This window comes from Strix uralensis, chromosome 17 (assembly GCF_047716275.1).
Source record: "Strix uralensis isolate ZFMK-TIS-50842 chromosome 17, bStrUra1, whole genome shotgun sequence".
In the NCBI taxonomy this organism is placed as follows: Eukaryota; Metazoa; Chordata; class Aves; order Strigiformes; family Strigidae; genus Strix; species Strix uralensis.
The window spans coordinates 16,676,710-16,696,018 of NC_133988.1; the positions used below are offsets into that span (position 1 = coordinate 16,676,710).

The 19,309-nt window shown below is 46.6% G+C and overlaps 2 protein-coding genes across 4 annotated transcripts; one reads left to right on the forward strand and one right to left on the reverse strand.

Moving 5' to 3' along the window:
- Positions 1–49: 49 nt before the first annotated feature.
- ANKRD13A (ankyrin repeat domain 13A) lies at positions 50–15,361 on the forward strand. 3 transcript variants are annotated; one of them, XM_074886862.1, is made up of 16 exons: positions 50–336; positions 1,094–1,172; positions 3,534–3,666; positions 3,796–3,920; positions 4,341–4,386; positions 5,065–5,208; positions 5,659–5,854; positions 6,933–6,999; positions 8,417–8,498; positions 9,228–9,286; positions 10,146–10,282; positions 10,655–10,812; positions 11,298–11,411; positions 12,152–12,303; positions 12,539–12,603; positions 13,409–15,361. In XM_074886862.1, the coding sequence occupies exons 1-16, from the start codon at positions 65–67 to the stop codon at positions 13,605–13,607; spliced, it is 2,028 nt and encodes a 675-aa protein (XP_074742963.1). In that variant the 5' UTR covers positions 50–64; the 3' UTR covers positions 13,608–15,361. The 3 variants fall into 3 exon arrangements, with proteins under 3 accessions (XP_074742963.1, XP_074742964.1, XP_074742965.1); XM_074886864.1 differs by lacking the exon at positions 50–336 and adding an exon at positions 2,785–2,838 and having other exon boundaries at positions 738–1,172; XM_074886863.1 differs by lacking the exon at positions 50–336 and having other exon boundaries at positions 735–1,172.
- Positions 15,362–16,644: 1,283 nt separating this feature from the next.
- Positions 16,645–18,521, reverse strand: C17H12orf76 (chromosome 17 C12orf76 homolog). The gene is made up of 2 exons (XM_074887339.1): positions 18,375–18,521; positions 16,645–18,212 (listed from the first exon to the last, which is right to left on the reverse strand). The coding sequence occupies exons 1-2, from the start codon at positions 18,469–18,471 to the stop codon at positions 18,127–18,129; spliced, it is 183 nt and encodes a 60-aa protein (XP_074743440.1). The 5' UTR covers positions 18,472–18,521; the 3' UTR covers positions 16,645–18,126.
- Positions 18,522–19,309: the final 788 nt, after the last annotated feature.

Sequence of the window (19,309 nt, forward strand, 5' to 3'; positions counted from 1 at the left end):
CGAGCCGCCATGTTCGCTCCTGGCAAAAGGGCGGTAGTGAGCCTGGGCGAGGCCCTGGTCGGCCATGTTTGTCGCTGGCAGACGCCTGCCTCAGGCTGAGCTCTGCGTCGCAAAAGCGCGGCGCTTCTTGCGGGGGAGCGTCGAGACCTCCCGTGAGCGGCTCCGGCGGCCGCTCGCTGTCCCCTCACCGCTAGAGAGCAGCGGGAGCTGGGACAAACGAGGCTTCGGAAGCCTGGCGGAAGAGGCTGCTCTGCATCAAGCCCTGCCCTCACCCAGTATGGCGGCCGCGCGCCTCGGCAGAGAGGACGGACGAAACCAACACTCTGAAAAGCGGGGGTGCGGAAGGGGGGGGGCTGAGCACCGCGTCCGACCAACGCCGCGCTGCCGTGTGCCCCCCCCGCGCGGAGGGCGATGGGACAGCTTGCGGGCGGGACGCTCCATCCGCCCACCCGCGGGGGGGCAGCAATTTCCTCTTTCCGTGGGCTCGCCGGTGGCGGCGGGCTGAGGGGAACCGAGGGGCAGCTCCTTTCACACACACCCCCCCCCCCCCCCCCCCCGCATCAGCCGTGCTGTGGTTTGTCCCGGCCGCTGCCCTGGAGAGACAGGAAGGAGGGAGGCGGCGGGGTCAGCGCGGGGGGGGTGCCCGGGTGTGTGGGGCTGGGGGGGGCCAGGAGCGGGGGAGCCCCTCAGTAGTGGGGGGTCGAGGGAAGCAGGAGGCCCTCAGGAGTGTGGGGCTGGGTAGGCGGGCTCAGGAGCAGGGCCCCCCCCGGAGTGTGGGGGTCAGGGGGAGCGGAGGAGGCCGTCTGCAGTGTGGGGCTGGGCGGGGGGGCTGCCCGGGAGCAGGGGACCCCCAGGAGCAGGATTTTGCATGGGGCACCCCTGGGAGCGGGGCGAAGGGCTCGTAGGGGGTTTTGGCCCAGTGTTCCCCTCGCCACCATCACCTGGGGCAGGTGGGTGCCAGGAGACAGGAGAAGATTAAGGTGTCAAGGCTTGAGTATTGGGGTCTCCCAGAGAAGGAGAGGGGGGACAGTGAGGGTAGGCACCCTGCTTCCCCGCTCCCGCAGGTGTGTGGCATGATGAGTTCCCCTGGCAGGGCCGGCAGTGCGTTCCCCCTGCACGTCCTGGTCTGGAATAATGACTACAGGCGCCTGGACGAGGAGCTGCAGGACAAGGTAACCGGGACACCCGGGCGAGAGAGGGGCTGTTGTGGGGCTGGTGACCCCGAAAGAGCTTGTGCCGTGGTACAGGGCTTGGTGCCCCTCGCTTACTGCCTTTCGAGGGAGCAGGAACCTCGATGGTACTGCCGGGTCTGTTCGTTGGGCTTGTGGGATTGCTGCGCTTCTTTCTCCTTGCCTATTTATTTGTGGTTGCGGGGGTGATGTAAGAAGGTGTAGGAATATACTTTTTGTTATGTAAGCTATTAAACGTTGACTTCTGATCCGTAAAGCTGTGCTCAGAGCATTCGAGTGCAGGTTGCAGAATAGCTCTATAGAAAGCCGTAGGAGTCATTGCAACAGATCAGGAAGAACAGATATGATGGACATTAATTTCTTTTCCTGTGCCAGAAAAGCAGTAAATATTGCTTACCTTCATGGGAAGTCAACATGCAGCAAAGGTGGCTGCTGCTGCTGAAGATTAAACCAGCCTCGAGCTTGCTGAGGACCAGCAGTTCTTACGCCTTCGTTGCTGTCCAAGACTGTGGGCAGCATTTTTATACTGGCTGGAATGTTTTCAGCATCTCTAGTAAAAAAATGGATCATTGTTTCATGCTGTAGAGTAGAAAAATACAAAACTGTTCCCTCTCTGGGATGGCCAAGCGAGAAATGGTAATGACGTAAGGAAACGGGCTGAGAAGCCGCAGCAGAGCTCAAGCAGCAAACATCAGTCTTGCTGAGATGCTGTATGAAAGCTCTGACATTTGCTGGTGTGGAGTATAGTTTGCAGAAGCAGAGCATATTAATTACATTATACCTGACACCACAAGTATTGAGCCTAAGATCAGCTGTGCCTCCTCCTGACCAGTGACCATCATCTGCAATTCTAACGGTACACCAGTCTACTAATGCTTGCTTAGAGCATGCTCCTGGCCTATTTTTAGGAGAATCTTTGGAATGCAGTTACTTTTTATCTAATTCATGTGATCTTATTCCTTAAGAAAATCTTTAACCCTACTGGCACGTTGCTTCCGTGTGCTTATTTCTGTTTTAATAATGTTCTCGCCTGTGAAAGTTTGTCATTAAATAAGGATTGTTCTGACGCTTGTTAGTCCAGGCTGCAGTTCACACCTGTGAAGTGCTGCTTCCTACCTCAGACGCTGTAAGGAAATGAGCAACGTGTTAAGATGGAATATGTCTGTCTCTTACTTCCTTTATCTGCTTTTAAATAACTTCTTTTTTTTAAAGTATTCCAAAGATATGTTTCCTCCTGCTTCCTTGGGATAAGCTGCTTGCTGTCGGAGGGGTGCGTGAGGGGATCGGAAGACACTCGCCAGCTGCCCGTGGTGTGGCAGATGACGGGTAGAACGCGTGGTTACCAGTGAACAGCACCAGCGACAACTGGGAGGGACGCCTTAGAGCCCTTTGCCTGTCAGTGCAGTAGGCACTGGAGCTGTAGGAAGCAAATTAATGAGCGTTCCACCAGAGAAGTGGAAAGAGAACGCTTTAAAATGAAGCTTTCCCTACGCTGTGTGTGATCTTTCCAACTTAATGCTGTCAGATAACCGTGTTAACTTGCGTGATAACTTTCCTTTCTTATTCTGCTATTGACTTTCCCCTTTTCCTTTAGTTATAGATGCTCTTCTGTTTCAAATCTCTAAGCTAATAGTGAAAAATATGTAAGGTATGAGTATGTTGTGCTTGCATGTTTTGGATATTTATGCCTGTGTAGTTGTTTTTTTTTCTTTTTTTAGTGACTTGTACAAAATGCACTCGCTCTTCATTGTGCTGTGTGTGTCAGTCAAATGGATGCTTTGTAAAATACCATTTGCTTCTATACTTTCAAAAAGTGCTATACAAAATTGGTGTTGTATGCCCTGATACTTTTTTTTTTCCCTTCCCCCCCCCATTGTGTTGTATAATGTTAAACTGTTGGTCTCTCAGGCTTGTTGACTGTCCATGGTGCAATGCACGCAGACTAAAACTCCTGTCTTCTCCTGGAAGAGACCTCTTCTGAAGGGAGACAGAAGGGGAAATAATTACAGAAAAAGAAATGAGAAGCATCAACAAGAACTCAGTCACGTCTTACAGTGATACCAGTTCTTATCGTGTCGGTTTTATAGGCCCTCTTCTGCTTCTCTTTTTCTTTCAGTGGGGAAGTAAGACTGCACTGTACGGAGTGCGGAAGGGCGGCACAGTAGTGTTTGAAAGCCGAGTTGGCTGTGCACCACAAACTGATACGTGGGAATACCTAGGGATATTGACTCCTGGATTACTGCTGACAAGCTTTGTTTTTATATAAACTCTTCTCAGTGTGCTCTGATTAGTCGCATTTGACAGGACAGCCTCAGCATTATGTGTCTCTCGGATACTCAACAGGATGTTGATCAACGGGATCCACGAGGCCGGACCTTGTTGCACCTTGCTGTTTCCTTGGGTTATATAGAATCTGCCAAAGTCCTCCTGCAGCACAAGGCAGACGTGACTAAAGAGAATGCGCAGGGATGGACAGGTAAAGATAACGTGGAAAACACAAGTCACGCGTTAATACTTTCCAGTTGCAGATGTTGTATTTTGACAGCTTTTACATCATGTGTTTTGCTCAGCAAACTGAACTAGCTTGTGGCTGGATTTTTTTCAGTTTTACATGAGGCTGTCAGTACAGGAGATCCAGAGATGGTACAAATGATTCTGCAGCATCGGGACTACCAGCAGACCTCTATGACACTTGGAGGAGTTCCTGAATTACTCCAAAAGATTAATGAGGTAATTATTTAGTTTAAACCTCTTACTCCAGACTGCAATTCTCATTCAAGTAGTTCAGTTAACTGAAATCAGATGGGCAGCTGTGTTCTTCGTTTCAACTTGCCCTGTGGGAGATGGAGACTTTTTCCTTGACTTTACTTTGAAATCCTTAGTCACAAACTCCAACATTGGAGGCTGAATCTTGAAGGTGTCACTGCTCCTATAGTAAAGTGAGGAAGAACAGCTTATCAGAAAGCAGCAGTGGTAGGCCAATGTCTTGTGTTTTTTAGTTTCAATTTCATCTTTCTAACCTTCATTTATCATGTCTCGAGTTCTGGGGGTTTTTGTTTTCCTTTATCTAAAATGTTCACAGAAATGCTGTACTGAATGTTAGATTAAAACTACTTCATGAAGTATTCATAAAGTATTTTCCTTCTCCAGACTCCTGACTTTTATGTGGAAATGAAATGGGAGTTCACTAGCTGGGGTAAGAATCCTGGTCATCGTTACCTCTTCTAAACTGTAGACAAAGGGACTTGCTTATGTGCAAATGTCACAAAAGATACGCAGAGAAACACCTGCTCCCCAGAACACAGATCTCTTCACCTCTCAAAATAGCCTCTTACATTTTTGTTGCACAATTACTCTTTGTTTCCTGTTTATTTGGTTGGGTGTTTTGTTTGTTTTTTAATGGAGAGTTTAGCCATTGTTAGAATTGCTGAAGACTTTTCTTGGGGTTTTGTTTACCTGGCTATCGATGACTTAAGACAGTGGCACATATATATAGATGCACAGACTACTTGGGAAGTACCTGCTTATTTTTTTTTAAAGGAATGAATGCTAGGCCTTACAGCTGACTTAATTTTCCAAACAGCTAACTGTTAGACTGCTAGGAAATGGGGTTTATGCCATTTCACATCTTCTAGTCTGAACTAATCTCTTCTTCCTTTTCATGGTCATCTTTAAATTAAAGTTGGTGGGTTTTGTCCCTAAGCTGATTGTTCTTAAAGCTTAAAGAAGATCAGTATCTTGCCTCCTCTGGAATAATGATCCCAGCACTGAGCAATCCAGTATCAGGGATATAGCTTCTGTTGAGTTCAGATCTCCTGTGCGCTTAGTCTCTTGAATATTTTCTATTTACGTTTTTCTCATTTTTCTTTTATAGTCCCCCTGGTTTCTCGAGTTTGTCCAAGTGATGTCTGTCGCATCTGGAAAAGTGGTGCCAAGCTGCGCGTTGATATCACTTTACTGGGCTTTGAAAATATGAGCTGGGAGAGAGGAAGGCGTAGTTTAATTTTCAAGGGAGAAGGTAAATATTTTAGTTCATCTGCACCATTGATCACGAAATGCTATGTGAGCCACAATGAGAAATCCTGATTTTGCACAAAAAGACCTGTTGAGGCTGAGTACTGATTTTTGTGAGAGTTTTATACATATATTCCAAGAGTGCCCCATAGAGGTACTGTATGTGGTTTAACGTAACGTCTTAATTTCTTTCCTTTGAGTAAATCTGAGGTCAAAATTTGGTAATAGGGCTAAAATTTTACTTCAGTCTTTTACATAGTGTTCCCCCTTCTGCTCTCCTGCCCCCCAAATAGAAAATAATTTCATATACAGCTCCAAATTTGATCTCAGCTGAGTGCAAAATACAGCGAACCTGTGTCCACCCTGATGTGATATACAGTATATTCTCAGTTTTTCAATCTGGAATACTGTTGGTGAGTGTTTTTAGATTGAGATGATGTACCATTTCCAACAGATACTGGAGGCTGGGCAGAACTAATTGAGATCAATCACGATGAGAAGTTTGTTACAACGGAACGTTTTGAGATTTCCCAACACATGAAGCGTTTGACATTGGGATCTATGACACCAAAAAGAAAAGATGTGGAAAGACGCCTTACATCTCCAATTATTAATACGTGCCTTGATACAAAAAATATTGCTTTTGAAAGGTGAGATACAAAGTTTCTCTTAACAAATAAACACTTCAAGGTTATGGGTGCTCATGCTTGCAACAAAGCTGTAAAGATAAACTCTCAAAAGCTCTGGTAATAAAAGCTTTTAGGGCTAGATCTGAAATTACTTTAAGCTTCACATACCATTAAATAAAGAAATTTGGCTTGGTCAACTTGCCACTACTGCTTGGCAAAAAGTTTCCAGCTGAAAGAACTGATTTGCAGAAAACTTCCAGTTTATCATATTGTGAGATTGACGTTAATGTCTCATTGCAAGTTTGCATTTCACCCAAATCCGCATGTATAGTGCTGAAACTCATGGGCCAGAACTTGCATCTTGTAGCTAAGTCACTCAAATCTCACCTTAATACTTTAAATAAAAATAGGTGTGTAGTGTGCATTTGCACAGACACACATTTGTCTTCCTTGTTTACTACACGTGTTTATCCGGGTATCTCTCAGCTTAGTTCAAATGATCGTTTTTCTGAAACTCCTTTTGGGGTGCTCTGTGATGCAGTAAACCACCCCAGGATCACACAGAGCAAGCATTTTCAAAGTGAGATGTATAATTCCAGCATCTTTCTCCTGAATATTTAGTACCCTTTCAGAGCTGCCCAGAATTAGTCTCTGTGATGTTCACTGAGCCCTAGTAACTGCAGCATCTACACATCCAGAAACTAAGATTTCTCAGACAGCAGTATTGCAGCTATCCAGTTTCCCAAAGTAAAGTGACAGGTTACTTTTGAAATTAAATTGTGTGCTAAAAGCTGCCGTGCCCAGGCTGTCAGACAAAATAATTCGGTAAGTTTTGAGGCCGTCCTCCTCTGTGGCTCAGGTATCCCCATCTCAATCTCTGTCTGAGCCTTTGCGCTTTGGCCGTGGAGCGCATAGGAACAGAAACAGCACGACTTCCTCGGCCCTCCTGTGATATGTGTGTCTGAGGACAGATGGACCCGTGCTTTTGTCTGGCATTAATAATCAAATATTGTTGTTTAAGATCAGTTTTAGAAAAACGGGCTGGGGATTGTGTAGAAATGCCACTGTACAGACGCTTGCGGTGTTTCCTTTTTGTCAGAACCACATCTGGATTCTGGGTGTGGAGGACAGAGAAAGCGGAAGGTGTAAACGGTTACGAAGCAAAGGTAAAGCCCATTCTACTCTAGTGAGAGGCCTTAGAGCTAACTGAAGCGTGGTTGTGTTTTGCCTTTATTTCCTGAATATTTCAGGTCTGAAACTTTCCCTGGAGAGCTTCCTTGTGTTGCCAGCAGAACTGGGCAGGAGTGAGGAACTTCAGGGCTGCCAAGGTTGTGGGAGGGCTGGTGCCTCTATGGAGCGTCCACAGGAGCTTTAGGGGAGAGGGAGGATCAAAGCATTTCAGGACAAGAGGGGCAGAAGATTCAACATAACTGCTAGAACTCCCTTCATTCCCAAAACTAGAATGTAACTCATTCTTGAATATTGTCATTCTTCAACTGCTTAAAAGATGAGGAACCCATTGGTGAAGTGCCTTGAGCACTCTCTAGTAACTAGTGCAAGGAAATAACAGCCTCCTGCTGCCGTGAGTTGCATCAGGAATTCAAGTAATAAAAGACTGCTGGGAAATTAAAGACCCTGACCATGCTCATGAGTCATACAGTCGCTTACATTTGTTCCGTGTGACGCTGGTTTTGTCTGCCATTTCACTTTAGTGAAATATTTTTGAAGGTGGCTTTACAGCCTTACTGTGTTAGGAATTTAACTCAAGAATCACAAGAATTAACTTCCTTGATTCAGAAGTCTGTGTTTACTCCAGGTTTTGGAATTTGTGCGATAAATTGCATTTTGTAATTTCATTTAACAGAAGAATAAATGCTGAATAGCTTTCTACATTTATATGAAGGTTTGTTCTGGTAAGACTGCAGGACAGTTCAGTTGGAGTTCGTTAGTGTCCCTGCAGAATTAAACTATCACTAAATTTCACTTGGAAGATCTTTACAAGTTTAGAAATAGCATTATCTGACTTTCCTTCCCCATTCTCTCTTAAAATCTCTGCCCCAGTGGGAATTCTTTCCAGCAAGCTTGGAAATGCCTGTCTTGTTTTGAGGTTGGTTTAGTTAGTTACAAAAGTGTATTTAAAAGTGTGTAAATCTGCTTTCCAGGAACTTGCTGCAGGCTGACTTCTGTTGCCATCAAAATAGATGACCAAACTCCTTTGCCGTTCTTTCGGCACAGGATTAACGCTGTCTGGAGATCCTGTGGTGTGTGATTTGCAGGGTTTCTTACTTTATCAGCTTGCCCAGCAGGTGGCATGTGGTTTCAGCCTCAGCGTAGGCCTGTCACGAATGTCTCATGTTGGATTTCCATTATACCAGAGCGTATCAAAAAATCCAAGTGCAGCATTCCCCGTTGATCACCAGTACGTTAAAGATCGAGGTCTTTGTCAATGAGGGGCAGATCCGTGCTGCTTTATTCTGTCTTTAGATTTGCGTACGTGGTGTTTTACTAGAGGGAACTCTCTTTTTTAACCTGTGATGTTTTTTGGGTTTTGTCCTTGTACCTTTTTTTTTGTTTTTTTTAAAGGTATATATTGCAAACAACGTGAATGTGGTCACAAAAATCCGAACGGAACATTTAACAGAAGAGGAGAAGAAAAGATATAAAGGTAGTTTTCCTATAGAATAACTGGAAATAAGTTGAACTTTTTGGCTCCCTGATACCTTCTCTGTGTGACTGCAGAAGAACCGGGCAGGCAGACAAGGGAAATAATTTTCTTGCTGACTTTGCCCTGCCCTTGTGTGTCTGAGGTAGCTCATTACTTGACCCCTAACCTACAGATGAACCCATATTTATCCTAGCTGTATTTAGAGGAAAGAAGAGCCCTTCAAAACTGTTGAAAGTTTATTGAAAGTTTTAAAAGGCTGCACTTTTCCATGCTTTGTCCTGCTCTGGAATGTATTCATGCCTTTACTTCGCTTTGGCCGTGATGACGAGATTCACGTAGGCTTTGTTTCCTTGGACTTTTTGTTTTGTTTTGGTCCACTAATTTCTTCTAGTATTTAAACTAGAGTAAAGGCTGAGCAGCCCGTAACTTCGTATGGAAACACTGCCCTTCACTGGCCTACCTTGGGGCCCAGGGGGAGAGGCACTGTGGATAATAAAGCTATCTGCCAAAGACAGAAACCACTGCAAATCTTTGCCTCTCTTCTGTGGGTTGTACCGGTTTTATACTGTCAGCTTTCGGTGCTGGGCTGCCCTGGTAAAGCTTACAGGAACCATTAACAGTTTGCTTCGCTTTGGGTGAGAAGCCTTGTTTGTTAGCCTGGTGTGTATGTAAATTTTATTGCTAATTAATAGTAATAGATTTTTGGGTTTTCCCTCCTGTTTTCTGAAGCTGACAGGAACCCCCTGGAATCATTTCTGGGTACGGTGGAGCACGAGTATGGCGCTCAGGTGAGTGTCTCTGACCTTGGAACGGGTCACTGCAGCGCAGAGATCTCTGCCGATAGGGATTCTGGGTGTGTGGGATCACCTCTTGTTCCCTTAGTTTGGCAGCAATTGTCATTATGAGGTTTAAATTTTTCCTGGAGGGTGTTTTTGTTGGTTTTAAGCCCTCAAATGTTCTGCATGAATAGCAGGTGCCTCCTTCTGAACAAGACATAGAATCTGTTAGCAGAGCAAGAGCTGGGGTCTGAGCAGTGGCAGCAGAGGAGAGCAAGCACAGATCTTAGTGACAACCCACCAGTAATTTGGGAAGACAGACCTGCAGGAGCCTCAGGTGGGGGACACTGCTAGCACAGAGGTCATCGGAGAAAGGTGGGGAAGGGTGAAGTGACACGATAGCACACTGCTCTTGGTCACCTCAGAGGAAAACCATGTATCCCCTGCTGGTCTGAAATGTGTTCATAGTGATTTCTGTATGGCTTTAGAAGCTCCCTTGCATCTGTACACACTTAAGTACAGTAGATAATGGACTTGCCAACTGCTGGCTCTGTATCAGGATGGCGTTGTAGCTCTTACACGGATCTAGAGATTTTTGTTTCAAATACCCCATCAAAGTTTTGCCTTTAGTAAAGGATTTGGAGCCTAGAAATGCTGTAGCTTGTGTGCACATTTCTGGTTGGTTTCTAGCTTTAAAGTATTTAAGTAGATTTTTCCTGCCTCTAAAATGCTTGGAGATTTTTAACCTCAGGAGAAAGCAGTCTAAGTGTGCGTACTTCACAAGAGGTAACTTAAAAGTTTCTTGTAGTAGCCACTGGCTATTTGTTCTGTACTTTTGGGTTGTTTTTTTTTTTTTTCTCTTTCCTTACAGAGTACAACCAAGACCACAGAGTATGCTGCAAGTAACAATCCTACTGCTATTACTCTGGAGGAATACTTTGACCCAGATTTTGATTTGAAAGGTAGAGACATAGGAAGACCAAAAGAAGTCACCATTCGAACGCAGAAGTGAGAAATAACATTTTAACTGTTTCTAGTTTGTCTCTTCCCAGTCCTCTGACCTCTGGAAACCATTTTTACAAATATCCAATGTGGTTTTTCCTGTGTTTTCAAATTTAATCAAGAGAGAGATCTTGAAGTATTCAGCTGTAGTCTAACTCTTCTTCCACTAAGTCAAAGAAAACGTTTGGCCTAGTGCTGTAACTTGTTAGTCGTGTGCTTTGCCTTTGGTCTGACCAGCAATGTGGTTCGGTTTCTCAGAGCAATAACTATTCTGAGGCTTTGAAATGTATGAAGCAGGTGACAGCTCTACGTATTTTGCTTTGCCTCTGTTCCTAAACTGTAAACTTAGAATGTTTTTATGCAACTTTCTCTTTTAAGATTTAAAGCAACCTTGTGGATGAGTGAAGAGTTTCCCTTGTCTCTTATGGAACAAGTCACTCCAATCATCGATCTGATGGCCAGAACTAGCGCTCATTTTGCCAGGCTTAGGGATTTCATCACTCTGGAATTTCCGCCAGGATTTCCTGTCAAAATTGGTAATATTTAGCAATTATTATTGTAGCATTTTCTTCATTTCCATTCTTTCTATTGGTTTTGCAGCATATATTTCCAAAAATCATGCTAGTTTTTTACTAGTCATCTCACTAATATCTGGAACCAAGAACCCAGATGTACAATGTCTTGTGCATTGGGGTCATTGAATCCAAATTCTGGATGACCAGTACAGCAGTATAATTTTAAAGACTGTATCATTTCAGTAAGAAAGAGCTGTTGCTAGCTCTTTTCTTTTAGCTTCGATGCCTTAGATTAGGCAAATCTTATTATAAAATAAGAGATCTAGGGGGAGAGTGAGAATAACTAAGGGCAACTTCCTGGTGAATTGAGTTACTATGTACTTTGTCATTATGGGATGCTGCTTGTGGAATATATTCAATAAGCATGTAAGGGTTTGGTGTGGCTGTAGGTGTGCAAGTGAATGAGAATTCTCTTTTTGACAGAAATCTTGTACTCTTTCTTACAGAAATTCCCCTATTTCATGTGCTGAATGCCCGAATTACATTTGAAAATGTCAATGGCTGCAGGACGGCTGACAAAACATCACCACAAATGGTTGGAGGTGCACAGAGTGATTCAGGTAAGGAGCGGAAAGATGCAGTGATTGCCTCTTCTTACGTTTCTGTCAGTGGAATGCACGGGAGAGATGGGTTGAGTGCAGAGGATGAAACCTCCACGGGTGAGGGGCAGCTGCAGTGTGCGACAGCTGATCTGGAGCGTGCGATACTGATCGTACAGGCCCGTTCTGCCCCTTCCAAGCCTGCCAGACTGACTGAAGTGAGCTGCAGCAAGCTTTCCCAGCTATTTTGAGGTCTAAATTCTGGTGCAAGCCATTGCTGTGGGAAGTGGAATACAAAACTGCTGTAAGTGACAGCGATGTCTGCGTGCTCCTTCAGAAAAGAGTGGATTATGTTTGAGCAGGATGCTCGTGACTGCATGTACCCAGTGACACTCTGTCCTGTGAGCTGTTGCAGACGCATTCATTAGGAATAGCCTCAGAGGAGCCGCTGCAGTATTTATCTTTTGCAACCTTTTTTTTTTCCCCCATCTGGTTTTGTTAGAGTTCAGCCACCTTAGCGCTCTGCTCACACTGGTTTTACCTGCGTGACTTGCCAGTGTCCTGAAGACTCTGAGCTCTGCCTTACTGCTGTGCTTGTTTGCCACAGAAGTCTTTCAAAGCCCGTTGGTATATTTAGCCAGGTGGTTTAGCTAAATTTCTGGAGTTAACTTGATCATGCATAAACATTCATCAGAATTTTTTAAGTCACGACTTGTAAAAATACACCACGCCGTGTTTGTGACTGTGTTTGGCTTCTGTAGGTGCTAATTTCGAGGTTGACCAGTCAGTGTTTGAGATCCCCAAATCTTACCACGTCCAAGATGACGGTAGGAACGTACACGTGCAGGATGAAGATAACGAGATCATGCAGTTTGCTATTCAGCAGAGTTTGTTGGAATCTGGTGGAAATAAAGTAAGTGTGCTGTAAGGTGTGCAGTGCGGGTCGGACAGTTTTGACAAGACTATGCAGCGATAGCTGCACCTCTGAATTAAACAGTGTAGGACCTATTTTTCTAAGAACCTCAGAAGAGAAAAATACAGTAATGTATTTTGGAGGAGAAATAAGAGTGATTTAAGAGTTACCTTTCAGTGAGGTGCACTGCAGATCTGTTAACTGCTGCGGAATTGTCTGTCTTTCCCATTTCTAGGAAGTGGGGGTGCATTCCAACGGTGCAGTAGCATATTCACAGGACTTCAACATACAGTATCAGAGGTAATTAATTTTTTTCACACCAAGCCGTGCAGTGACAAAGCAAAAATACTTCCAACAGCAGCGTGAAGGAATTTTGCAATTTTTTTTGTGTAGGTAGGCAGCAGATGCACAGAACTCGAGCTCTCTTTTCTTGTGCTTCTTCTTACTTTTACTTTTCCAAGAAGTAAGGACTCTAAACTGGGCCTCCCTGGCTTATGTAGCAGCTCTTTAGCTCTGCTGTGGGACTGGCCTGTGCAGAGAACAGATTCTTTACCCAACAAATAAACACGGTCCTGCTGTTCTCTTAAAACTGTGAATTTGGTCCCTCTGGGTTGAATGTTTGTTTATTAGATGCTGCACACTTCGGGGTAGCTCTTCTTTCTTTCCAAAATCATTATGTAATCCTTAACAACTTAGCACCGTATGTTTAATGGACCCTTGAGAATCTGCCCTGGTATCTGTGGGGTTTTTCTGCAGTTAAGTACAAAGAAATCTTTGTGCACACAAAGAACTGCATCCTCTTGGTTCCTTCGTACATGGAAAATCATGTCACCTTTAAACTAGGTGAGAATGCTTTCAGAAGGTCATTGAAAATGTAACTGTTAGTACATATGAAAGATTCTGAGGAAGCTTCAAAGAGCAGGTTTTAAGCTGGGAATTTTACAGATGTTAGAACAACTGTTTTCTTACCATGAAAACTGCTTTCTGCCCTCTGGGGGGAGATTTTTCAGGTTTGCAGTTAGAAAACAGTTGCTAGGAAGGACCATTGCAGGAAATGTGAAATAGGCTCTGTCTCTCTTACTTCTTGAAGTTTTTTCTCCTTCAGGGCACTGCAGGAGAGCTATCTAACAAGCTCAGGTAACTCCCACTGCAGCACCCCTAGTGAACCTTCCAGTTTTGAGAAAGACTTGCAGCTTGCCATGGAGTTGTCTGTCCGGGAGCAGGAGGAACGGGAGAAGCAGCGTCGTGAAGAGGAAGATGCAGAGCTTCAGCAAGTTCTACAGCTTTCTCTGGTGGAAAAATAACTCCTTAAGCAATCTCCTGAAATAAGGGTGACCAAATCTGCGTAGAACTGAAGGCTTTCAGAGCTATCAGTCTGAAGACCACTCCTGGATTGCTTAAATAAACATTTCACCCGCCTTCTAAGTTGGCATCATCAGCTACAAAAAGCTGATTTATTTTTGTTTGAGGGAGTTTCAGATCACAGGACTCTGCATTTGGCTCCCCAACTGTGCAGTCTTAGCTTTGAAGGGAAAGTTTTTATCAAAACGTATTTATTGAAGAGCAGATGGAAATTTTGTTTAGCACCAGGTATAGGATTGCAGCAAAGCTTGAAAATCTGATTTATGGGGAGTTCAGGAGGGAAACTTCATTACTTACCAAAGAATATTCATCTGCTTAGTCATTTCTGAATAATTCAAAGCCATTGTCTGCTTCTTCCAGGTGTTACATGGAAGAGCATCTACACACGTATCCACGCATAGGGTAGTTCTCCATGCTGACAGTGTCCCATGCTGACAGATGTCTTCTGTTCGTTTTGTTAGATGTGATTATCTCTTCTCTAGTTACTGAGATTTTATCATGTGCTCCTGCTTAAGAGGGATAATTTTATACTTGAACAGCTAATCCAAGCTCAAGATTAAACTCGTGCTTTCTGAAAAAGGACAAAACAAGTAGCCAGTAAAATTTTAGATCCTAAAATGGGACCATCTGTCTCATAAAGTAGCAGTTTCTGCAGTGATTCAAAACCAGCTAGTTCCCGTAGTCAGAGGGCAGCAAGAAAATTAGTGATAGATACAGGTGCTTCTTTGCGATCACTGGGTGTGTGTGCATGAGTGCGTGCCTGGGTGTGGGTGCTAAATTCAAATAGAAAAAAAAATCAGGTGAAATTTTAATGTATGCTTATTGGAAGATAAGCTTTAATTCTGTCATCTGAAAGGGAAGCGCGTGTTGCTTTTTAAAATTCAAATGCTCATCCTTCGTGTGAATACATATATTTTTTTATCTGAATGTTTTTATTGATTTTAAAACAAGCCAATATGACTACACTCATACAAATGGTATTGTAACAATTCGCAAGTATGTTTTAACCAGCTTTCCTCAGGTCTTTCGTCATACAAAATATTTGTAGCTATTTTATCTGCGCTTCTGTCAGTGTTTACAGTACTTCCACTGTGACTCTCAAGTGCACTCCACAAGTACACGATGTACATCCACGGGAAAGCCTTATGGTAGTTAAATGTGAGCAATATTCCTCTGTTCTGGCTGGCAGAAGTGCAACGAACCTATGGTACAAATGGTCTGATCTTGCTACCTAATCCTGCACTTGTCCTTGGGTGAAACAGGGCGGTTCTGTGTGACCAACTATTAACCAGGATAAAATCCACTCTAAACCAGACTTGATCATAACCAGTGAGGTGGTTGGTAACTTGGAGCCCTATTTTAAACCAATAATCCATTGTTTTACATAGCAAATGATTAAAATTCCTTCCGTGTACACTAGAACTGGTATATCTGCACCGTTGTTGTTTAATGATACAGCTTGCATCCCGAAATAGCTTATTTGGTGTTTGCAGGAATGTTGGCTTTCTTGCACAGTGGCAGCGGTCTGTGTTGGAATTGCATCTTTCTTTGAAAAGGGGATTACTGTGACTTTCACAGTTGAAAAAAAGGGAATAAGCCTCGCATTGAGCTCTTGACAAGGTTGTGAGGTGGGAGATGAAACTGTGTTTTTTTTTTTTCCTCCAGTGGAAATAAAGAGTGCTGTTGCCTTTATAAACCCGTCTGTCTGACATTGCTTTTGTTCTGTTGAGCATTCCAAAGGTGACAGGGGGGGCAAATACCTTTTTTCCAAGCTGACTTGTTCCCTTTTTTATATTGTAAACTAAAGAATATCGGGCAGTTTCAGTTCAAGTTTTGTTACGCTCCTGCTTCTTGTCTAGGACTGTAAAAAAACTTGGGGTGTTTTGTTTTTATTGCTTTCTGTGACATTTGCATCATTCCATCTAACCTGGAAGGCCCTGCTTCCCTGAAGCAGGTGCTGCTTTTCTTAAACCCTAGCTTAGATCTTACACGGGATGGGTCAAAAGTATCCTCTGTGTGCTGGAAGAAAAACCAAAGATACTGCACAGTGCTACACTACACCCGTGAGTATTTTCTTTAACACGGTAGTTGGAGTCTTTTTAAATAATTACTTGCCTTCTTGTTGCATTTTTGTACGTTAGTGATGTTATAATCAATGAAAGTATCACAGATACTTCTGGTTTAGCCTGAAACGAACACCTAATCCCTGGAAACATTTTCCTGACGTTTTCAGCCAACCTTTGGGTCTCCCCGTTTTGAAAACAGGGATCAGTTCACCGCAGCCACTTCAGCGAGGGGCAGCGTGGGGGTCAGACTTCAGTGCTCTTCAGCAGCTCCTGCACGGACCTTTTTGTGAGGGACAGAGAGAGATCAGCAGAGGGTCGCGCGCTGTGTTTAATGTTAATTCTGAGACTGATGGATAAAAGCTGAGTCCGGCTTCTCTTTCCAAGGAAGCTTGAGGCTTACGTAGGAAAACAGAAGCTCGGAGTTACAAATACCTGCAGTTTGTTCTAAATCTCTAACTAGCTTTGAGAGTTCTTTAAATCGATGCTATTTCCAGAGTGTTGGTGATGCTGTTCCTGAAAGGGAGACCCAGGGTGCTACTTTTTTGTGCTTTTGGACTGTTTCAATGTGCAATAATTCACCATGTGCTTAATCTGGAAATCCTTATTAAGCTTCTTTGGCTGACTTTTGATTCAAAATAGTCCTCATAACTGACTTAACTGAACTTTACCTGTTAACGTCTGCTGGTGACTGCACTACATGTGCTGGATGAGCTTTTATTGTCAGGTTGCTGTTAACAGTTCCTTGCTAACAGCCACAAAAACTGGGGCTTCACCCCACTGCCTGCCCCTTCCCTCACCCTTGGGGTAAGAACCAAGATCCCCAGAGGTGGGAAACAGGCCCACCTCATCCCTCCATCCAGCTCTCGCCGTGGTAACAACAAACAGAGCGTGAATGAGCCACAGGAGACCTGGGTTGTTGACTTAGCTTTTTATTTGTACAGAGAGACAGAGCAGGGAGTGAAGAACTAACACAAACAGGAACAGTGCTGCGGGGAAGGCGGAGCTGTGGCTGCCAGCTCCACCAGCCACCCCCCAACCCACACAGCTACAGACCCAGCATCAGGTGAGAAAAATCAGTGATACAGGACTTGATGATAAAAAAAAAAAATCAGAAAGCAATAGAACAGTGTTGCCTTGCTTCCACACTCATGTTTCACTTTGATGAGGGAGTGGGTCTGTTCTAGGCCAGCCTCCTCCTGTCGTTTTACTAACAGAGCAGCAGCAAAGAAAATCCCCTGTTGCAATGAGAGCGGTCAGTGTCTCTTAAAGCAAACTGAACAGAAAACAGGTCAGATGCAGCACAAGGTTTTAGGGAACAGGTCAACACAATCGTTCTGGAAGTTAAAGTTTTAAAACATTAAATAAATTACTAGCCAAAACACCCCTATGTTAAATACCGAAGTAATAATAAGCTAAATCCAGTTACTACTCGTAGCAGTGCAAAACAAAATAGCAGCATTCATACGGGTGTGATTTCAGTGTAAACACTTGAATTCATCACTGAAAATGCACAGAATGGGGCCGGCTGGGGCTTAAACACACAGTTCTCCCCAAAAACCTGAGCCTGGCGGCCTCCCCCCAGCTCCCCTTTCCCAGGGCCCAGGGACCTACTGGGGAGCACAAACCCACCCCCCCGCGGCTGGGCACGAGCTGGAAACCCTCATCCGCAGCCCAGCCCATGAAGGATCAGCAACGGCTGTTTTGGTGCAAGGCTGTTGGTGGCTGTTTTGGAAGAGTTAAAGCGAGTAACGCCAGGAATGACAAGCCTGTCCCTGAACAGCCACACCAGGCTCTGCTCGCGCTTTGCTGGGAGCCAAGCGCCCGCCAGAGCCGCGCAGCCACCGCGGGCCGCTGAGCTTTTGCCTTCGGATTATTTTTGAAGGCTGCGCTACAGCCCCTCACGACTCGACGTTCAAGGAACAGAATTCATCAGAAAGCAAAATTAGATGTGGTGTAATCGAGCGCAGGGGCTGGCGATGCTGACGGCGATGGCCACGTTCTCCTGCCGACGCGGGGGTTCGGCCCCCCGGGGAATGGAGCAGAGGGGGTGTCCCCGCCGGTCGCGCTCCCCGCAGCGACCCCCAACCCAGGGCTCCTCTCGAGCGCATCGTGTCAGACTGGCTTCGCCCAAACCCTGCGTTTTGGCAGGAAGCCGCAGCCCTCGCTCACACCCCCCCGGGTTCGCCGGGCAGGCGGTTTGCCGAGGACCGGGCTGTGATTTCCAGCGCCCGGCCGGGCTGTCGGTGAAAGCGACGTCCCCGCGGAGCCACGCGACGCCGCACGGGCCAAGGCGACGCAGGAATCAGCGGGACATCCCGCACGGCTGCCGGGTGCCAGGCGGTGCGACGGGGCGGGGCAGCGATTCCTGACGCCGGAGCCTCCGGGCCCCGCTCCGCTACCGCCGCCGGACGGGCTTGTAGACGCAGACGGCCATGAGGATGATGGTGAGCAGGAGGGCGCTGAGGATGCTGCCCAGCAGCACTGCGGGAGGCCGACAGGTTAGGATTTGAATGCGTCCACACACACACCCCCCCTCTACCCCGAGGCGTTGCCCCAAAATTTAGCTTTAAAAATAAATAAAACCCAAGCAGAACGATGCCCAAGCGCTGCCGGGTCTGGAACCAGCCCCCGATCGCTCCTTACCCAGGTTCTGCTTCTGCAGCACCGCGTAGGGCCGGCTGCGCTCCGCCGGGGCCAGCAGGGCCAGCGCGGCCAGCGCCCAGCCCCTCACAGTCGCCATCGCCACCGGCCAACCCCCCCCACCCGCCCCCTTCCCTGACCGTTCCCCCCCGGCCTTTGTGGGCCCGGCCCGGCCCTTCCTCTTCCGCCGCCCCGCCCCGGGCCCCGCCCGCCCCGCCGGGCCCGACCTTCCGGCGTTACCGGCCGGGCTGGGCTTGGGGGGGTCGGGGGCCCGCCCCGGGGGGTTCTGCATCCCCGTGTGTCTCGTGTGCCCCCGCCCCCCCAGCCCCGTGTGTTCCACCAGCATCACGTGTATCCCCCAGCCCCCTGTGCCCCCCTTAGTCCAGTGTGTTCCCCCCCCAGTCCCGTATGCTCCACCAAAGCCCCATGTGTTCCCCCCACAAGGCTCATGTGCCCCCCCCAGCCTCATGTGTGCCCCCTTCAGCCCCCTGTGCCCCCCCAGCCCCCTGTGCTTCCCCCCAGCCCCATGTGCCCCACAAGCCTCAAGTGCCTCCCTGCAGCCTCCTGTGCCCCCCCCAGCCCCATGTGCCCCCCCAGCTCTCAGCTACGCTCCCATTTTGTTCTGCATCACCCTGAGCGAGCGCAGGAGCCGCTGGGAGGGGACGGCGAGGGGGGATGGCGTTAGGCCAGCACGCGGCCGAGACGCCGGTGGGGAGCGTGGGGGGCGCAGGGAGCACGAGGAGCACGGGGGGCGTGGGGGGCGCAGGCGCTGGAAAGTGTTTAACAGGCCCAGGAACTGCTGGGAGACGTCAGGGCCGTGGGGGTGAGGGCGCGTTGGAAGCGATGTGACGTTACGGGGAAGGCGGCAGGTGGCTGGTTCACACCGGTGCCAGGGCTGCTTCACCCCGACCCCAATATTTGTTTTGAAAATGAGATAT

Bases quoted from the DNA above. Each gene is read 5' to 3' on its own strand.
- ANKRD13A (XM_074886862.1), top strand. From the start codon at position 65: ATGTTTGTCGCTGGCAGACGCCTGCCTCAGGCTGAGCTCTGCGTCGCA. The intron at 9,287-10,145 runs GTGAGTGTCTCT...CTTTCCTTACAG, and splicing joins AGCACGAGTATGGCGCTCAG to AGTACAACCAAGACCACAGA. The intron at 12,304-12,538 runs GTAAGTGTGCTG...TCCCATTTCTAG, and splicing joins TGGAATCTGGTGGAAATAAA to GAAGTGGGGGTGCATTCCAA.
- C17H12orf76 (XM_074887339.1), bottom strand. From the start codon at position 18,471: ATGGCGACTGTGAGGGGCTGGGCGCTGGCCGCGCTGGCCCTGCTGGCC. The intron at 18,213-18,374 runs GTAAGGAGCGAT...GGCCTCCCGCAG, and splicing joins GCTGCAGAAGCAGAACCTGG to TGCTGCTGGGCAGCATCCTC.